This window comes from Gymnodraco acuticeps, unplaced genomic scaffold (assembly GCF_902827175.1).
Source record: "Gymnodraco acuticeps unplaced genomic scaffold, fGymAcu1.1, whole genome shotgun sequence".
Taxonomy (NCBI): domain Eukaryota; kingdom Metazoa; phylum Chordata; class Actinopteri; order Perciformes; family Bathydraconidae; genus Gymnodraco; species Gymnodraco acuticeps.
Genome location: NW_022992339.1, coordinates 331,080 through 350,584, shown reverse-complemented (window position 1 = coordinate 350,584; position 19,505 = coordinate 331,080). Strand labels below are relative to the sequence as shown.

The window sequence follows — 19,505 nt, the reverse complement described above, 5'->3', positions numbered from 1 at the left end:
GCGATTGGAATCAAACAGAAATCACACTTACAACACAGATCAGTGGAGACATTTTATTATTATTACTATTTAGTTTTTCTTTAGTTGTTTTTCCATTACATTGGAGTATGACAGGTGAGGCTCTGCCTCTCCTGCCTCCCCTGACTGCACGTCGCTGGTCTCAATAGCCATGCAGTAAGAAGTGTGCTATGGCATGGATATTTAAGTGTACTTGAATGGTATCTGTTTGTTTTAGTCAAGATTATGCTAAAATATACTTTCCCCAACTATATTTAAGTTCCCTATGAAGAGCCAACCTTCAATTTTGAAAATTCCCAGTTTATTTCCATAAATTCCCGTTTATTTCCGTTAATTCCCGTGGAAAGTTTCCATCTTTGAAAATTCCCGGAATTTTGCAACCCTTTTATGTTCATATACTTATTTGATTATTAAAATGTAAACCGATCTTTTTCAAATGGGTGTTTTAGAGTTGTACCCCCTAGATCAGGTCTCTAGTAATTGTGTGCTCAAAGTGCACCAGATTGAAGCATTTTACTTTATGTTCAAAAAAATCTTCTAATCTCTGCTAATATGCATGTTAATTAAAGGTCCCATGTCATGCTTTTCCAGTTTTTACCCTCAACATACACCCTGTAGCGAGTAAAACTCTAACACAGAAAAGACCTGTCTATGCTGCTCCAGAACGCCTCGTTGGAGATTTATCTTTTTCCATTTTTTTCTTTCTGGGTACAGTGACGTAACCATACCCAAATGGACCAATTGGTCCAAATGGACCAATCCGCGGAACCGTTACGTTACGTCCCTGTGTGAGCCCACTGAGACAAATGTAACATTTGTGATATTGGGCTATATAAATAAACATTGATTGATTGATTGAGCACACACACAGACTCACAGCCAGGCTGCGGGTGTGTGTGTGTGTGTGTGCTCGGGCTGGTTTTGGGCTGGGTTTCGCTGTGTCTCACTGTCTCGCCGACCCCACGCAGCAACCAGGAAACCAGCTCACACTGTCCGCTCCTCGCAGCAGCGAGCCTCGCAACGTCCCGTCAACACGGCACCCAGACCCCACGCAGCATTCTCATCTGTTTGTCATTACTGGTGTCATTTTCTGGTTGCTAACGCCATTGTAACACATAATCACTGATGTTCCGCTGTAACGGTGGTGGGCTCATCAGAACAGAGTGGGCGAGCTGACCAATCAGAGCACACTGGGCTCACAGGGAGGGGGGGTCAGGAGCTCCAACAAGCCGTGTAGGACAGAGAGTGAATACACATACTATACAGAGATGCTGTATGAGAAACCAATGTGAGTTTGGAACATTGCACAATATAAATCTATTTTAGTATACCTCAACAATGGAATTATGATCAGTAGAAATTGCCATGTCATGGGACCTTTAACAACTAGTTGATGGTGAATTTGTGTACCTTAATATAAAGTGTTACCAATAATAATATTAATAATAATGGTTATTAATGTTGTTATTATTTTTAAATGTGTTAGAATTCACCAATGAACATACTGGTAGATATTACATGCTGTTTGGAGAAACTCCAGCAGGCCCATCTGTACTGCAAAGGTTCCTTTCCCTGGCAGGCCAAGTGTTCTCATATCGACCTTTTCCTCACAAGCCATTTCTTTCCTATACTGTTAATTGTCTACAAAACCAATCTTAAAGAAGAAATATAAAAAACATGAAGTAAGTAAAAGTCATAGGCACAATGGAGACTGTGGAAAGTCTGCTCATAACAATACAAATAAATAAAAGATATAAAGAACACAAAAAGGTTCATACTCTTATATACTAAGTCACAGCTCCCTCAATCCTTTTAATAGAAAGAGTTAATCTCGAAAATGTATTGAAGAGAAATCATTTAAATAACTTTTTGGTTATTTTACCAGTGTTTTTGAAAGTGCAAAACACTCAAGTGCAAATTAAAACTTTAATATGTTGACAGATTTTATACACGTTCTGAAATTGTACCTTGTATGTTGTCTTGTTCTTTTTTGAGGAAACGTTTTTATAACTGATGTTCTAGTATTTCACTGCTGTAGCCAATCATCTGACTTTGTTTCACCTTTAAAAACTTGCAAGCAAGAAACAGCCCAAACCAGATCTTCACACAACACGCCCTGTGGGAGCACAAAGTCCTCATACTAATACTCAGGAGTCAGACATGGATTTTCTGGAGCAGGTAAGAGCAGCAGCTCAAAGAGCAGCTCTGAATGATCTTGCAAAAACTGAAATAAAACCGTTTTATGTTTTTTAGTCATCTTCAAAGTAATAACAAAAGGACATTTATCTTGAATAAATCAGATGTGCTTATTCTGTAAGTAAAGTAGTTTAGATCTAGTTAATTGCAATACTTATTATAAACACTTTTACATTTTCTTAGCCATCTTCAAAGTAATAACACAAGGACATTTATCCTTAATGAATCCGACTTTCTTATTCTGCAAGTAAAGTAATGTAGAGCTAGTTAGTAAGTGTGATATACTCAAATGTGCTTGTATATAAATGTGACTTTAGCCTTTGGAAATTAACATAAAATAACCTTGTTAAACACATCTTGCATTATTACATAATATAAGATTGCTTTCAATCAGCAAATATTTGTATCCAGAGCAAATTAGAATACGTGCAGTCAACCTAGGTGCAAGAACTAAATGTCATCAAGTTTGTTAATAGTCAAAGTCAGCTTTATTGTCAAGAATTCTACATGTTGTACATCCAGAAATATCGAAATATTGTTTCTCGAGGTCCTACAGTGTGACATATATACATCAAACAACAACAAAAAAACAAAGGGCCTAGATAACCGGGGTATACAGTTTAAAATGTGAATAATATGTTAAAGTGTTCAGCGGAGATGGCAGAAAAGTGACTGGTGCTGGATGAGGAAGGTTGGTTGTGTGTGTGTGTGTGTGTGTGTGTGTGTGTGTGTGTGTGTGTGTGTGTGTGTGTGTGTGTTTGTGTGTGTGTGTGTGTGTGTGGGTTAGAGTCCAGGACCATTTGGGGCAGGGGAGAAAGGTCGGAGGCAGGGTGGAGAGTTCAGGGGAGAGATGTCAGAGGGGGGGAGAGAGTTCATACATGACAACATCAGTATTTAGCATTAATGAAGAACTTGCGACATCACCTCTTACTGATTGGAATGTAGCTGAGCTTGCTTTCAGGCTGGACAGGGAGTGGAGCAGGGAGTGGAGCAGCGTGGAGACATAACTTTTAATGTCCTTTGTTTTGTAATGAACGCAGGTTGAAAAAATCACATCCATTGCCAAATTTGGAGACTTGATCGAATTTTCCTACCCTATCGGATATTCCCACTGGGGAGTGTATGATGAAGATGGATATGTTATCCATTTTGCTGTTGCAGGTGAGGACAATACGACTTCATAACATATATTTGTTTTTGTTGTTTGTCATTTAGCATTCGATATTAGAAAAGTTTGGCTGAGATGTCCTGTATTTCAAGTTTTTTTTAAAAGCATGACGCTGGGGAAGGAAAAACACCAGCCAAAATAATTACAACTCGATACAACTGATCCGGAAGCTATTAGTAAATAATGTTTTAGGGTTAGGTATTATGTATTGTGATATTATTTATACACATTATATCACATCTTCATCTGGATTGTTCTCTATCGTATTGAGACTATCTCTCCACCCAGCTACATATTCCATATGTGTCCCCACCTGACAGATGATGTGGATAATTATGTAACACAGCATGCAGTCACACTGGCATGCACGGGTATATAAGCAGGGTTCTTACGGTCATTCAAAACCTGGAAAAGTCATGGAAATTCAAAATGCTAATTCCAGGCCCTGGAAAAGTTATGGAAAACAATATTTTTCCCAAAGTTTTTGGAAAAGTAATTGAAATGTAACTAAAGTTGCATCAAATATAATTTATATTTTATCTAATCGCCAAAATAGTAATACTATAATGATAATAGATACTGTATAGTAATGAAACGTAAAATGGCATTTAACTGGTATTTAGCTGGGGAGAGATTTGATTTGCTTTAGCGTGTAGAAGCTAGTAAGCCTACTATTGGATTTGTTTTAGATAGGCACAACATGTTTCATATGCAGACCTTATTTTCCTGTTCCATGTTCAAATAAACCATTTTCAGTGGTTCCGCTGAGAAAGAGTCATTGTGTTGGTCATGGAAAATTAGGTAAAGGTCATGGAGAAGTCATTGAAAATCATTGGTGAAAAAGTGTATGAACCCTGTATAAGGCACAGGTGTGTGTGATCACTCAGCTTTTTTGATCTCCACTGAACAGTAGGCTATAAGATGTGTGTTTAAGCAGAAGGACAAAAATATAGAGAGATCTACTTACGAGACTGGGTGCGTTCACACCTGCCTTTTATAGTCCGGTTGAATCGAACCCTGGTGCGTTTAGCCGCTTGGTGCGGTTCATTTGGGTCGGTGTGAACGCAGTCCGAGACCTCTGAAGTGAACTAAACAACCGGACTCTGGTCCGCTAAAATAGGTGGTCTCGGAACGCTTTCTTGCGAACTCTGGAGCGGTTCATTGCTGGTGTGAACGCAGTCCGCACCAAAACATAGGAAGCGTAGTATTTACGTGTCACAAGAACGCGGATGTCTTCAAAAATCTTTAGCGAATGAGTCTTTCAAGACATCCGCGGTTGTTTAGTTAAAGAGTGAAGCAGATTAAGTGTTGAACAGTGTCGTGTAAAGTAAAAATTCTCCGTCAGATACATAAAAGTAAGAGCACCTGTCGTCGGTGAAACGCCCCTCCTTACTGCAGAACGTCTCTCATTATATGTGTTATAATGTTTTTTAACGCACGTTGTCTGATTATATAATCATATGCGCGGGCCGCTAGTGTCTGTTGATCTCCAGATTAACAGCAGCATGAGAATAACCTGCCGAAAGTGCCGATGCTCCATGGCGGAGGCTCCAGTAGAAATTGCCGGGAATTGCGTTTTTACCCCCTTAATGTCTCACCAATTGTTGAACAGCATTTCCTGCACATAACTTGTGTTTAAAGTTTATAGTCCGTTTGAGTTTTGCTAGTGTGAACGCAAACCGAACCTTATGAAAAAGGAAACAATGCAACAAACTGTCGTCTGGTGCGCACCAGAGAGCGGACTATTAACTGTGAATGCACCCTGACAGACATTTAAATCCGCTGCCCAGGTGCAGATGAGAGCTGGTCTTCGTCTCCTCTCAGGATTACTGTCGCCTCCGGTTTGTAGATTATTAAAAGATAAACAGGTAAAAAGAAGCTGACAGTCATCAGGCACACCAAAGGTGCTTTTACGTGGCGAGGCCCGCTGTCGCGCTCAGGTATAGTTGTAGAATCCAGCGTTGTCGGTGTGAAGCAGCGGGGTTTGCTGATCCTCTGCCAGCGGTGATAGATCGCACCATATCAGCGTATTGCTTGGCTGTGCCCGCTTCCGCGTCTGGGTGTAACTCCGGGGTGGAATCCGGCGTTGTTCGGTGTGAAACCACGGAGTGTGCCTCTATTATCACTTCAGAGAGTCTGTATATTTGTAGAGAAATACATATAAATATTCCTTAAAATGGAATTAGCAGGTGTCCAGGCTGTGGGGTGTGTATGCCCGCAGAAGATGGGCATGATCAATGTGTGTCTTGCCTGGGCCGTATAGCCACGCTGCGACGGCTCGAGAGGACCCTGCCTCCTGCGTGAATTGCTTCATCATGCCAGCTAGAACTAGGGAGGCAAGGTGCCTTGTCTTTAAAGGGAAAAGACCAGCCATTTCCACTCCGGCAGCTCAGCACAGCAAGAGAGCTAAACATCCCAAGGGGGCGGAGCTCAGGGAGCTGGGCTCAGGATTTAGATCAGGCCCCGCCCCCATTCCCACCCCTCCGTCCGCCAGGATGGGCAGGGCAGGGATGGCAGCCAGGCCGTACCCCCTGGCCACAGATATAGAGGAATAAGAGGAGGAGGAAGATGAGGCCGATTTCGATGTTGATGTTGAATCATTGTTCCCAGATACGGATGAGGAGGGCCTCTCTTCTGGTCAGCCGCAGGCAGGTCCAGAAGCGGAAGGCGCTGAGAGCAGCACACAATTGAGCCACCTCACTAGGGCTCTGGTAGAAAGGCTTCTAGAGCCCTCGGTATTGACCCCTTGGCAGAGGCTGACTCTGCCCCCTCCCTCTTTGATGAGGTTGGGGGGGCGTCTGCCAAGGGGCCTCTCACGAAATGGCAGGTTGTTTGCTGCAACTAAGAGCCGAGAGAGCATCTGCTGTGGCCAGTTGCCCCCATAGAGTGCCACAGTGATGCCTCGTAAAACCCGGAAGTAAGCTGCGCATGAGTTCCTTCGACAAAAAAGCAATGCAATTTCTCCATAGGATTTTGGAAAATAGCTCGAAATAAGGTCTGTGGTTGACACATATTTAAGAGACGGATCACGTTTTTTTTTGGGTGGACTAAGGATTGCACCACTGCTTTTTGCAGATGATGTGGTTCTGATGGCTTCATCGGTCTGCGACCTTCAGCACTCACTGGATCGGTTCACAACCGAGTGTGAAGCGGCTGGGATGAGGATCAGCACCTCCAAATCTGAGGCCATGGTTCTCAGCAGGAAACCGATGGACTGTTCACTCCAAGTAGGGAATGAGTCCTTACCCCAAGTGAAGGAGTTCAAGTATCTTGGGGTCTTGTTCTCGAGTGAGGGAACAATGGAGCGTGAGATGGGCCGGAGAATCGGAGCAGCGGGAGCGGTACTGCAGTCGCTTTACCGCACTGTTGTGACGAAAAGGGAGCTGAGCCAGAAGGCAAAGCTCTCTGTCTACCGGGCCATTTTCATTCCTACCCTCACCTATGGTCATGAAGGATGGGTCATGACCGAAAGAACGAGATCGCGGATACAAGCGGCCGAGATGGGTTTTCTCCGCAGGGTGGCTGGTGTCTCCCTTGGGGATAAGGTGAGAAGTTTAGTCATCCGGGACGGACTCGGAGTTGAGCCGCTCCTCCTTTGCGTCGAAAGGAGCCAGTTGAGGTGGTTCGGGCACCTAGTTAGGATGCCACCTGGGTGCCTCCCTAGGGAGGTGTTCCCGGCACGTCCAGCTGGGAAGAGACCAAGGGGTAGACCTAGAGATTATATCTCTTCGCTGGCCTGGGAGCGCCTTGTCGCCAGGGAAAAGAAAGTGTGGGGCTCTCTGCTGGAACTGCTACCCCCGCGATCCGACCACGGATAAGCGGGAGAAGATGGATGGATGGATGGATCACGTTTTGTTCGGATAATTTGGGATAATTTCCACATGTCTACCCTACTTTTCTAATTTTCTAATCATAAATCTAATCGATAGATTTATGATCGAAGGAACCCATGCGCAGCTTACTTCCAGATTGTAGGACGCGTCACTGTGGCACTCTATTGGATCAGGCTATAGCAGCTTTGATTTCGCCTCCAAAGTCCTTCCTGGGCATAGCGGCCACCCCCAGTAGGAACTGTAAAATGATGGATGCCTTGTCCACGAGTGTGCTCTTACTGATTTTATTTCCTGGTGTGACGACAGTTTTCTGGATTTAAATGTCTCTAAAACCCAGGAATTGGGAACTTTAGACGTCACAAGGATGTTCCTAAGGAGTGCATCATACACAATGACAAGGTTGAAATTGTCACATCATACAAATACTTGGGCACCATTTTCGATGACCGATCTTGAAACTCAAGGCCCAGGGGCCAAATCCGGCCCGCAACTTCATTTTATGTGGCCCCACAAGAGCTTGCAAAGAATATAATACGTTTTTTATATGGTTACATGCCACTTTACAGAAGCAGGTTGCCCATAAACCACATGTCCCACAATGCATCTCGTTTTGTGACATGCGCACTGAAGAGACTTATTATTACTGGGAGGGTCACAGGCGGTTCCTACGGTTCGCCTGCAAGGACAAGATCTTCTAATTCTGTGTCCTCCCCTTTGGGATCTCGCTGGCCCCTTGCACCTTCACCAGGTGCATGGACACGGTCCTTGGGCCTCTGCGGCGGACTCAGAATCCTGAATTACCTGGACGATTGGCTAGTATGTACCCGGACAGAAGAGCAGGGTCGCCGCCACGTGGTCCGGCTCCTGGAGCATATTCAGGGCCTAGGTCTTCACCTCAACCAGGAGAAGAGCAGCTTGGTGCCTTCTCAAGTCACACAATTTATGGGCATGGTTATAGACTCAAGGACCGCCACTGTGTCTCTTACCTGGGAGAGGCAGGAGACTTTCAGGGCCTGCCTGGCACATTTTTGCCTGGGGGCAAGGGTCACCTGGAGATTGTGCCTGCGTCTCTTGGGGCTGATGGCGGCAATGGTCCAAATTGTTCCATTGGCCCTTCTTTACATGCGCCCAGTACAGAGGTGCCTCCACAGCCTGAGACTGCACCCACAGACACAGCTGCAGGCCAGGGTGCGGGTAACCCGCAGGCTGCGACTGGCCCTCTGCTGGTGGGGACGCTTGAGCAATCTCGCCAGGGGGAGCAGACTGGGTCCGGTGACCCGTCGCCAGCTGGTGTCGTCAGATGCGTCTCTGGAAGAGAAGGGCTCGGTGCACGAGGGTGCAGGAATTGGGGGCTGCTGGAGCAGCAGATGGGCTTCCCACCATAATGTGCTTGAGTTGAAGGCGGCCCAACTCACTCTATGGAGAATGCTGCCGCACTGCAAGGTCACCATGTGCTGCTGAGGACAGACAGCACAGTGGCAGAAGCTTACATCAACAGGCAGGAAGGCCTTGGCTCCCCTCGCCTTTGCAGAATTGTGCACAAGCTGTGGCTGTGGGCAGCTCCACGCCTTCTATCCCTCAAGGCAGTACAGGTGCCGGGGCTGGAGAATCAGGCAGCGGACTGCCTCTCCAGAGGAGGCCCGAGCCCAGGAGAATGGAGGCTCCATCCAGAGGTTGTAACATAGATCTGGCGTCGCTTAGGCACAGCAGTTGTGGACCTGTTTGCTTCCAGAGGGTCTCGACCCACTGCTCCCTGTTCCTTCTCCCTGGGGAGGGACGACCCTCCCCTCGCGCACGAGACACCAATGGCCCATCAAGTGGGCCCAAGGCCTTCTGTATCGTGTTCCCCTCTTTTGGTCTCCTTCCTCTCCCTCACTGCAGAGGATTCGGATAGTAAGTAGAAGAAGAAGAAGAATAAGAGAAGACGACGAAGCAAGACAATAAGATCATACGAAGACTAATAAGAACAGAAGAAGAAAGCCAGACGAATAAGCAGATAGAAGAAGAAGAAGTACGAATAAGAAGAAGAAGAATAATCAGCACGCCTACTCTCTCCGAATCCGCAGCATACAGCCGCAGCCTACCCTCATCAGCAGCCGACGCCTCCTACTCACTGCCCTCTCCTCTCGCCTCCTCCTCCTCCTCCTCCTCCTCCTCCGCAATCCTCCGACTCCTCCTCCTCCGCCTCCTCCTACCTCCGCATCCTCCCTCTCCTCCCTCCTGCCGCCCTCCTCCTCCTCCTCCTCCTCCTCCCCTCCTCCTCCTGCCTCCTCTCCCTCCTCCTCATCTCCTCCTCCTCCTCCTCCTCCTCTCCTCCTCCTCCTCCTCCTCCTCCTCCTCCCCTCCTCCTCCTCCTCCTCCTCCTCCTCCCTCCTCCCTCCTCCTCCTCCTCCTCCTCCATCCTCCTCCTCCCTCCTCCTCCCTCCTCCTCCTCTCCTCCGCCTCCTCCTCCTCACTCCTCCTCCTCCTCCTCCTCCTCCTCCTACTCCTCCTCCTCCTCCTCCTCCTCCTCCTCCTCCTCCTCCGTCCTCCTCCTCCTCCCCTCCTCCCTCCTCCTCCTCCTCCTCCTCCTCCTCCTCCTCCTCCTCCTCCTCCTCCTCCTCCTCCTCCGACTCCTCCTCCTCCTCCTCATCCTCCGCCTCCTCCTCCTCCGCCTCCTCCTCCTCCTCCTCCTCCTCCTCCTCCTCCTCCTCCTCCTCCCTCCTCCTCCTCCTCCTCCTCCTCCTCCTCCTCCTCCTCCTCGCTCCTCCTCCTATCCTCCTCCGCCACATCCTCCTCCGACACCTCATCCTTCCTCCCTCTCTCCTCCTCTCCTCCTCCTCTTCCTCCCTCTCTCCTCCTTACTCTCCTCCTCCTCTTCCTCCCTCTCTCCTCCTTACTCTCCTCCTCCTCTCCTCTCCGGTCCTCCTCCTCTCCGCCTCCTCCCTCCTCCGCCTCCTCCTCCTCCTCCTCCTGCCTCCTCCTCCTACCTCCGCCCTCCTGCCTCCTCCTCCTCCTCCTCCTCCGCCTCCTCCTCCGCCTCCTCCTACCTCTCCTCCTCCTCCTCCTCCCCTCCTCCTCCTCCTCCTACTCCTCTCCTCCTCCTCCTCCTCCTCCTCCTCCTTCCTCCTCCTCCTCCTCAGCTCCTCGCCTCTCCTCCTAACTGCCTCCCTCCTCCTCCTCACTTCCTCACTCCTACCTCCCTCTCTCCCTCCTCATCCTCCTCCTCCATCCTCCTCCTCCGCCTCCTCCTCCTACAATCTCCTCCTCCTCCTACTCCTCCTCCTCCTCCTCCTCCTCGCTGCCGCCTCCTCCTCCTACCTCCTCCTCCTCCTCCTCCTCCCTCCTCCTCCTCCTCCTCCTCCCTGCCTCCTGCGCATCACTCCTCCGCCGTCTCCTCCTGCCTCCTCCTGCCTCCTCGCTCCGCCTCCTCTCTCCTCCTCCTCCTCCTCCTCCTCCTCTCCTCCTCATCTCCTCCTCCTCCTCCGCCTCCTCCTCCCACTTGGCAAAGACACGAATAGACTACGTACTCAGAAAGATGATTCAACTTATTTGTCATTCACCCCGTACAGGTCCGTACTCGTAAACGCAACCTGTTTCTTCTTCATTTTACCCATCCTAGTGGTTTCTGAGCAAGGCGCCCGGGGAGCAGTGTAGGGAACGGTGCCTTGCTCAGGGACACCTCGGTAGCACTTGGTCTTTCCGGGACTTGAACTGGTGACCTTCCAGTTGCCAAGCCAAGTCCCTATCGACTTCGCCACCACCGCCATAGAGGAGGTGCTAGTCCTGATAGCCCCAAACTGGCCTCACATGGTCTGGTTCTCCGACATCCCACAGTTACAGTTAATATGTGGGGCACTGTCAAAAGCTAGACTGTTCCAGTCAGTATAGGTTAAAAAATAAAAAATAATTGAAAAAGCTAGACTGTCCCACTGGATCACAGATGTAATCCAGGAGGTGCACAGAGGGGCGGGAGTGCCAGTGCCACCTGGAGTATGGGCACACTCCACCCGTGGAGTTGCAACCTCCTGGGCGTCGTGGAAAGGGGCACCAAGTAGCAGCGGCTACTTGGTCGACTCCGTCTACATTTATCCGTTTCTACCGACTGAATGTGGCTGCATCCACACCCAGGGAGTTGGTTTTGCGTGCTAGCCAGCGGTAAATATTGTCTATGGTTTCCCAACAGGTAACCTGGCTGTGAGTGGCCTGTGTGGGGGTGCCACTTGAACCTGTCAGTTGGCAAGCCAGTGTGGGGAAGTGCAGGCTTTTTGAGGACTGTAGTATCCTTATTGCAAGATTTCTGAAGGGTGCCCGAAGACTCAGAGCTCGTTCAAGGCTAGCTTGAGAGGCTCCTTAAACCCCTGTGATCACTGGCCTTGGCGTCTTGCGGGGACAGTGAAGCTCTAGGTAGCGTCTTACGCCTAAGCTTACAGAGGCAGAAGACAGCGTCTGGCTGTCCTGCCAGCTCAGGAGCTTTGTAAATATTGTACATTTGTATATAGTTTGTTTGTAGCACGGGCTTGGGCCCATCGGGTTGTGTATGTGGTTGAAGCACTGGTGATGGTTTTGGGATTCAGAGACTGCTCCGCTTATTCACGAGGTGTCTTACAGAGTCCCCATACATATGGAATATGTAGCTGGTTGCAGGGTATATGCAGGAATCCTGAAGTCAAATGTAATACCTTTTAAGACCTTTTTTAAGACCCTTTCCATACATTTTAAGACCTCATCGCCACTTCGAGTTCTAACCGGTTACATTACACACTTTACCTCACATTTACTATATACAGTATTTATTGTAAGATACACCAACACACTCTCTCAATCAAATGACATCAAAACGCATTTTAATGGCCAAACTAACTTTAAAATAGGCATTTTCCACCGAGAATAAACGCCAGCCATTGGAATGAATGCTGAAAAAAAACGGGGTTTGTCAAACAGAGCACATGGTGTAGTCCAAACGATAGCTGGGGATTCTGGGTAGTGTAGTGTCTTCTGCCATCCTTTACTCCGAAAAAATATTTGTTTCTCCGAATCGAAGGGGAAAAATACAAAAGCATTGCACACAATTTAAACCAATCAATGTTGTGTAATTAACAAGGATAATCTGGTGTTTTTTAGTCGATGAGTAGTGCAGATATCACTGTAAAATCAATCGACAGTAAGGGGAATACTTACTTCCGGGGGTACAATTCTCCGTTATCCAATGGGAATGGACGCTCACATTGCCTTTAAGGGCAGCCGACACAAACGAATGCCGTGCTTCCATGAGCGTCAAATCCCGCCGCAGATGGGAATACATTGCAATCAGTTGAAAGCTATTTGCGTCCCTTTATGAAGCTGAAGGAGCCTAGGAGCGTCACAACTGGACGCCACGGACACTGACCAAACGTCGCTCCTGGACGCTTAGGGAGTGAGAGTGTGTTGGATACACAGTTTCTGATAACTCCTTATCATAATTCAGATAGAACAAAGCACAAGAGAATTAATTGTGTGACCAACCCAATGCAAGGTTTATTAGAAAAAGAAACCATTATAAAGTAGTATTCTATTTAGGCATTGTTCCCAAGAGATAAAACAGACAGACTATTGAAGCCTCCTCCCACATGAACTTCAACCTCTCTGTCAAGGTCAGGTTTAATGCAGTATGCTGCTTTGTTGCTTCTGTAGACATACTCTGTGCTCTTTCATTCCAGTAAAACTCCTCAGAAACCATTAGAAACCAGTATTTGACCAATAAACAAAACAATTGACAAAACTATGAAATATATTAAACTTTGGTGAGCTTCAGCGGGGTAATGCCATATAGGAGCTCCCTCACAAATACCCAGGGGTTAAATTGGGCCAGGCTGTCCGGGGCTAAGCCCCGGCACATAGGACCACATATATGCAATGGCATGATAATATTATTGTGACAAGTGGGGTATTCACCTGGTGTTTCCAGAAGATAGACGTAGATGCTGCCAAAATCGACCGAAGGCCACTTTCGAGAGTCGTTTTTCCATACATCTGCAGGCAGTCTGTAAAGGCAATCGGACAACCCACCCAGCTCTAGTTTACGCTGGTAACGACCTAGAGCACACCCCTCAAGTCCAGAGATGTAATCTGAAGACATGCAGCGATTTCTTCGGTCGTTAATTCAGAAAAAAAACCTAGTGCGCTCTGCCTGGCTACGTTACCTAGCTGTTTATATTAGCACCTCCAGGATATTAGCACCTCCAGGAAAATGGCGTATTTCTATATAGATATATGGCGCGCGTTGCATTGTGGGTAGCTCGTGACGTCACTGTGTGGGAAAGAATCAGTGGCGCCCCAACACACTCTCTCCCCCCCCCCCCCCCCCCCCCCCCAGAGCGGAGCAAGGCAACAAAACAAGAAGCAGCATTTTACGGCGCGCTATGCATGGGGCCGCCTCGAGGGGGTTTCCCGACATGTCGTTGCAGTAAAGGGTGTTTCATGTTGTCGTTGCTGTGGACCTTCTTAATACATCGGAAAATGCCGTTTCATACTTTGTAATTTTTAAGACCCCGCGGACACCCTGTGGGTGGAGAGATAGTCTCTTCACTCGGAGAACAACGATTACAATGTAACCTACAGTTCTCTATCGTATTGAGACTATCTCTCCACCTTGAGGTCGCTCAGAATCTGGTGTCGATCACGCACACCTCTGCCTTATATACCCGTGCGTGCCAGTATTACTGGTGTGTCTTACATAATTATCCACGTCATCTGTCAGGTGGCGACATTCCCCATACATATGGAATATATAGCTCGGTGGAGAGGTAGCCTCTTCACTCAGAGAACAACGGTTACAATGTAACCTAGAGTTACATGTGCAAGCATCCTGCCACAACTTGCCACATTTCTCACACAGTTTCATTCACTGCACTCTGCCTGCTATTGGCTTGCAATGCCATGTGATCTTTGTGCTTTTTTTTACATTGGGGTTGGGATAAATGTTTTCAGTTTCTCACTTATTAATTGTTAGCCTGGTTGAAGAGACAGACTATATCTATTTGACAATTTAGGAACAAGAAATCCCCTCTTCAATTACACATTGCTCCATTTTGTAACATACATAAAAACAAACTTAAGAGTTTAACTTACACACCAGCACTTACAATCTTGGGTTGTTTGGAGTAAATATGTCAGCACTGTTCTTGTTGTCGTTAGTTTGAATCTTTAATCTTTATGGTGTAATGCACTTACGGTACATCGCTTTGGATAAAAGGATCAGCTAAATGAAATGTAATGTAACATAACGAGGCTGTCCAACAACATAATCTCTGACCCATACCATTATCTGAACAGCGAATACAAACTGCTACCATCTAATCGGAGATACAGGGTCCCACGATTGAATGTCAGACTGAAGCATTCCTTTGTGCACCAGTCAATTCTAACAGTAGTACAGATCAAGGTCAAATGCACGATAAAGGGTCTTGAGCCTGTTTTCTCTCAGTGATTGTGATGTTATGTTCAATGTTTGTTTTTTCATGTGTTATGTCTTGATATCTGTCAGTGACAGATTGTGTATGTTGATTGAGCTGGTTAAATTAAGTTTCAGACTTGATCAGACCATTCAAATATTATCGTATCGTAACATAGCTGTTGTTATTTGGTCCTGCTATGGCCCTGTTGTAAAATATTAAAAAACAAATAATATCTTTACTTATTTCATTATAGTTTTGCCTTGTTTATTGAAAAACGTATTTCAATGGAGATTGTAGGATTTTAAATAATTCAGTTGCAACAACTACAGAACACTATGTGTGACCATGATCAAATCAAATCAAATCAAGTTTTATTTATATAGCACATTTATAAACGATTTATGGTGGAGCCAAAGTGCTGTACATATAATAAAAATAGCCTACAGTAGAGACACTTTACAGAAAATACAACAGCACAGATTGTTCAGAATATCAGTATGAGAAAAACGACACCCTCTGTCCTTAGACCCTCTGTCCTTAGACCCTCACATCGTACAAGGAAAAACTTCCAGAGAAAAACCACAGTTTAAAGGGAAAAAATGGGAGAAACCTCAGGGAGAGCAACAGAGGAGGGATCCCTCTCCCAGGACGGACAGACGTGCAATAGATGCCGTGTGGATGATGTGATATGCAGTGGCAACTGGTCATTAGGGGCACAGCCCCACCTAGTGTCAGCAGAAAGTATTAAAAATAATGATTACAACAAAATGCAAAAAATAAATTAAAAAATATATAAAATATATTTTAAGATCATGTTTAATCATCTGATTCGTCTGTACATTGCTGTTTTAGTCTGTGTTCTTCTAATTAGTGTCTACAGTGTGTGCCTATTGAGCTGTTTAGAGCCATGTGGGACAAAACCCGATCCTGCCCCTCCCTCTCTCTGTCTAAGTGAAAGGTGACTGTAAAAACTACACTGCGCATGCTCAGAATATTTTCCTATTTAATGTGTGTGGCATATGACCATAGGGGCATAGAGCTGCCATCCCCACTATACGTCATCTCACATCATTCAGAGCTGATTGGCTGTAAGTACGTGTGCCGCGAACAGTGTGGTGTGTGAAGAGGAGACGAGAGAGCTGCAGTGACGCATCCTAAAACCAGGAAGTAAGCTGCTTCCCTCGACAAAAAAGCAATGAGATTTCTCCATAGGATTTTAGAAAATAGCTCAAAATAAGATCTGTGGGAAACAAACCTGTTAGATAAATGCACGTTTTGTTCAGCCGGATAATATCCACATGTCTATCTACCCTACTTTTATAATTTTCGAATCATAAATCTATTGATTAGATTAGATTTATGATAGACTTTTGAAACTACAAGAACATAAGGAGGACTTTCACAAAAAAGTAATAGAGATTTTTGTTCAGAAGGATAGGCAAATGGACTTAATCTTCAAGTCAAGGTAAGACTGCAATTTTATTGAAAATGGGATCTTACTAAGAGAGAACAATTCAATATTTAAATGATAAAATTACATTTTTTGGGTATCCTTTTGTTGAACTGTCTGTTTAAAATTAATTGAAGCATCAGACAAAAAAAGCTTTTGAAAATAATATTATATTTTGATTTAGGTCAAAATATAATATTTGTAAACCTGAATAGTCAGTGCCAGTGCCTCACCAGCCATGAACCTCACTGCAGAAGGCTAGACATCTAAGTTTTTTGTGCCCCACCACTTTTGTACATATAAAAACGCCACTGGTGATATGATATAAAGTTTTAGGATAAATATGTATTCATGTGGACTGAAAAACTGAGATTAAGATTATCATTTTCATTGTCTTTAGATGAAAGTCAACTGATGAGCGGCATACGTAGTTCCCTGCAAAGATGCTTCCCTGTTTGTGGTGACCTTCTTATTGGGGAGACCAGGATCCGCAGAGTGCCACTTGCTGAAGTCAACGTCCCGAAAGGAGTCCATGCCCTGATCAGTAATAATCGCCATGTCTTTACACCGTCAGCCTCTGAGGATATGCGGCTACGGTGCGATGCCCTTCTTGATCAGGATTTCCCTTATCAACTTTTCTCTCTCAACTGTGAGCACTTTGCTACTTTTGTACGCTACGGAAAAGCTGTGTGCAACCAGGTATGTGTTTGGAAGTTAATTGCCAACTAGAAATGTTTCTGATGTCTTAAAGGTAGGGTAGGTAAGAATGGAGAAACCAGCTTGAGTACGCTAGAATTTGAAAGTACACAACCGAAATAAATATGCCCCTTCCTTCAGACTTCCTTACAGAGCCCCTCCTCCAACACACACGGACGTGCACATGACCAATCAGAGAGTTGCATGGAAATAAACGTGTGCTTGTGTCATTCAAGCTCGGCTCTGTGTGTGTGTGGCAATAGCGCATTTAGTGTGATAGAGAGAGAGAGAGAGAGAGAGAGAGAGAGAGAGAGAGAGAGAGAGAGAGAGAGAGAGAGAGAGAGAGAGAGAGAGAGAGAGAGAGAGAGAGAGAGAGAGAGAGAGAGAAAAGGAGCTAAAAGGACTCTCTGAGTGTTTAGACTGTTCACTTTAGTCTGCACGGAAATGCTGTTCAACAATTGGTGAGACATTAAGGGGGTAAAAACGCAAATCCCGGCCACATTGGTCACAAATTATTCAAAAGATTATTTCCGCGGCACACCTTCATATGATCATTATAGTCTATATGGCAGTAAAACAAGAATAGAGTTTAAAACGGGAGTGATTTGTAAAATATCCATAAAGAAAAAGTAAATCTGTTTACAGTTCTGTTTCATCTGGGTGTTGAGAGAGGTATCCATAGATCTCTTAATGTTGCTCTCAAAGTGCACCAGATTGATGCTTTCAACTTCAATATTTAAAAAAAATCTTAGAGGAGGTGAGGACCTAGAGGAGGTGAGGACCCCCCTAGAGGAGGTGAGGTCCGCTCCCCACTCATAAACAATAGCACTTTACCCCTGCCTATATGCCGTGAGCTGATTATCGAGCCTTCATTGTAACAGTCGCGGGTGTACTGTGTGTGCGTGTGGGGAGTGTTTGCAGTAGACAATTCCACTGTAGCGCCGCGGCTGCCGCCACTGTGGGCTAAGCCCGAATGTTTTCAGGTCCTGGCGACGCCTCTGCTTGGTAGTAATCTGTGTTTGGCCATATCAGACTAATTAAATGGTCAAATGTCTCTATCTTTTTGTCTATCACTACTGATTTAGTTGGGGGGAAAATGAAATAACCGTTTAAGTAAATTGTTGCTTCAAGCAAACAAAAACTATTGGTTGTGTGTTGGTTTAAGTGCTAAAATATATTTAAAAGGACTTGACTGAGCATTAATGGCCACTAAGAATGGTATTGTTATCTATCCCATAGATTCCTATAAGACCCAAGAATGAAGAGTGTGAGAAGGCAACTGCAATCTTCAAAGACGTCGTCAGCTCCAAAGAAAATGCTTCAGACCATTTTGAATGAGCGCTCTTTTCCAATTCATGACAATTGATAATTCATGAAAATGTAAAATAAATGTAGAAATTGGTTTAACAAAAAGCTCTATGACCTGTTTGAAAATCATATTGCTTAAACATTTGCCTTTGGACATCTGTATGGCTGGGATGGATTATTTTGTCATTGTCAAAGGGAAAACGCCATCATTTTAAGAATCTTGTCTGACAATGACATGATCATAACCAATTATTTTACCTGCAACTCACATCAGCGAAGAACATGTATTGAATTGTATAAAACATATTTTTTTATCAAAGAAAACCAAAAAAGTATTTTACCTGTTTCTTTGCACTACATTGACCCATTGTGTTTTTGGGAAGACAGCCTTACAGGAGCAATTAGATTCAAAGATGCAATTTGAAAATAAAGTTAAGAATGAATGCCAACCAATGTACTCTTCCGATATATTTGTTGACAGCCTGACTTTTTGTTGTTGTCACTTTTTCCCATTACGGCTAGCAGGGACGTGCACAGGTACGGGCTAATGTTTCCCGGGCAACAGCCCGTTTGACATTTTTGTCTGACCTGCCCCTCTGGAGAGAGCAGCTTTTATTTTTGTTCTATTGTGGCCGAATCAACATGATAAACCCACAATTAGTATTGTAGCGTCTCACTGCGGGAAAACACACCTTTTCAGCACTGTAATCTGCCCCCAGTCACGTGACTTTGTTTACAATCTGACAGCTGGAAGCAAAGGAAAGCCCTCCGGCCTCATATGGCTATGGTGATCACACCAAATTCCTGCCTGGCGTTAGAGTAAGGGACAAATCAGGGGACTTTACTTCCTCTTGACACCGTCTGTTATTTACAAAAAAAAACACCTAAATATACTTGTTATTGTGCTTCTGTCCAGGGACGTGCACAGACATTTGGAGCGGCTATTGCTCTAAACTGGAAAAAAAGCCTCCCAGTTCAATAGGCATTATTCTTATTCTTATCATTCTTTATGAGCGCAGTAACGGTAAGGTATCTAATTACTTATTTATTTAGTATTTCATAACTTAATAACAGAGATGGTCAAACTGAAGTAGAGACATGGCAGAAATCCTACAATGAAGCAGGACAGTGAAGTGTTCTCCTGTGAGAAGGCGATCAAGAAAAGAGAGCGAGCGCGCCGTTGAGGGTAAAATACAGAATAAAATACACAGAAAGACAGAAGCACAATAACATATTTAGGTGTTTTTTTATCACCGACGGTGTCAAGAGGAAGTAAAGTCCCCTGGTTTGTCCCCTATACTCCAGACAGGCATTTGGTGTGATCACCATAGCCATAAGAGGCCGCAGGCTTTCCTTTGCTTCCAGCTGTCAGATTGTAAACAAAGTCACGTGACTTGGGGCTGACAAGGTGTGTTTCCCGC

The 19,505-nt window shown here is 45.4% G+C and overlaps 1 protein-coding gene across 1 annotated transcript; it reads left to right on the top strand.

Moving 5' to 3' along the window:
• Positions 1–2,127: 2,127 nt before the first annotated feature.
• On the top strand, positions 2,128–18,533 carry LOC117541513 (phospholipase A and acyltransferase 2-like). The gene is made up of 4 exons (XM_034208699.1): positions 2,128–2,196; positions 3,255–3,375; positions 16,481–16,779; positions 18,016–18,533. The coding sequence occupies exons 1-4, from the start codon at positions 2,179–2,181 to the stop codon at positions 18,112–18,114; spliced, it is 537 nt and encodes a 178-aa protein (XP_034064590.1). The 5' UTR covers positions 2,128–2,178; the 3' UTR covers positions 18,115–18,533.
• The last annotated feature ends 972 nt before the right edge of the window (positions 18,534–19,505 follow it).

What these genes read in the sequence shown, in the direction of transcription:
- LOC117541513 (XM_034208699.1), top strand. An exon ending in TATCCATTTTGCTGTTGCAG is followed by an intron (nt 3,376 to 16,480) that starts GTGAGGACAATA and finishes CATTGTCTTTAG; the next exon opens with ATGAAAGTCAACTGATGAGC. An exon ending in GAAAAGCTGTGTGCAACCAG is followed by an intron (nt 16,780 to 18,015) that starts GTATGTGTTTGG and finishes TCTATCCCATAG; the next exon opens with ATTCCTATAAGACCCAAGAA.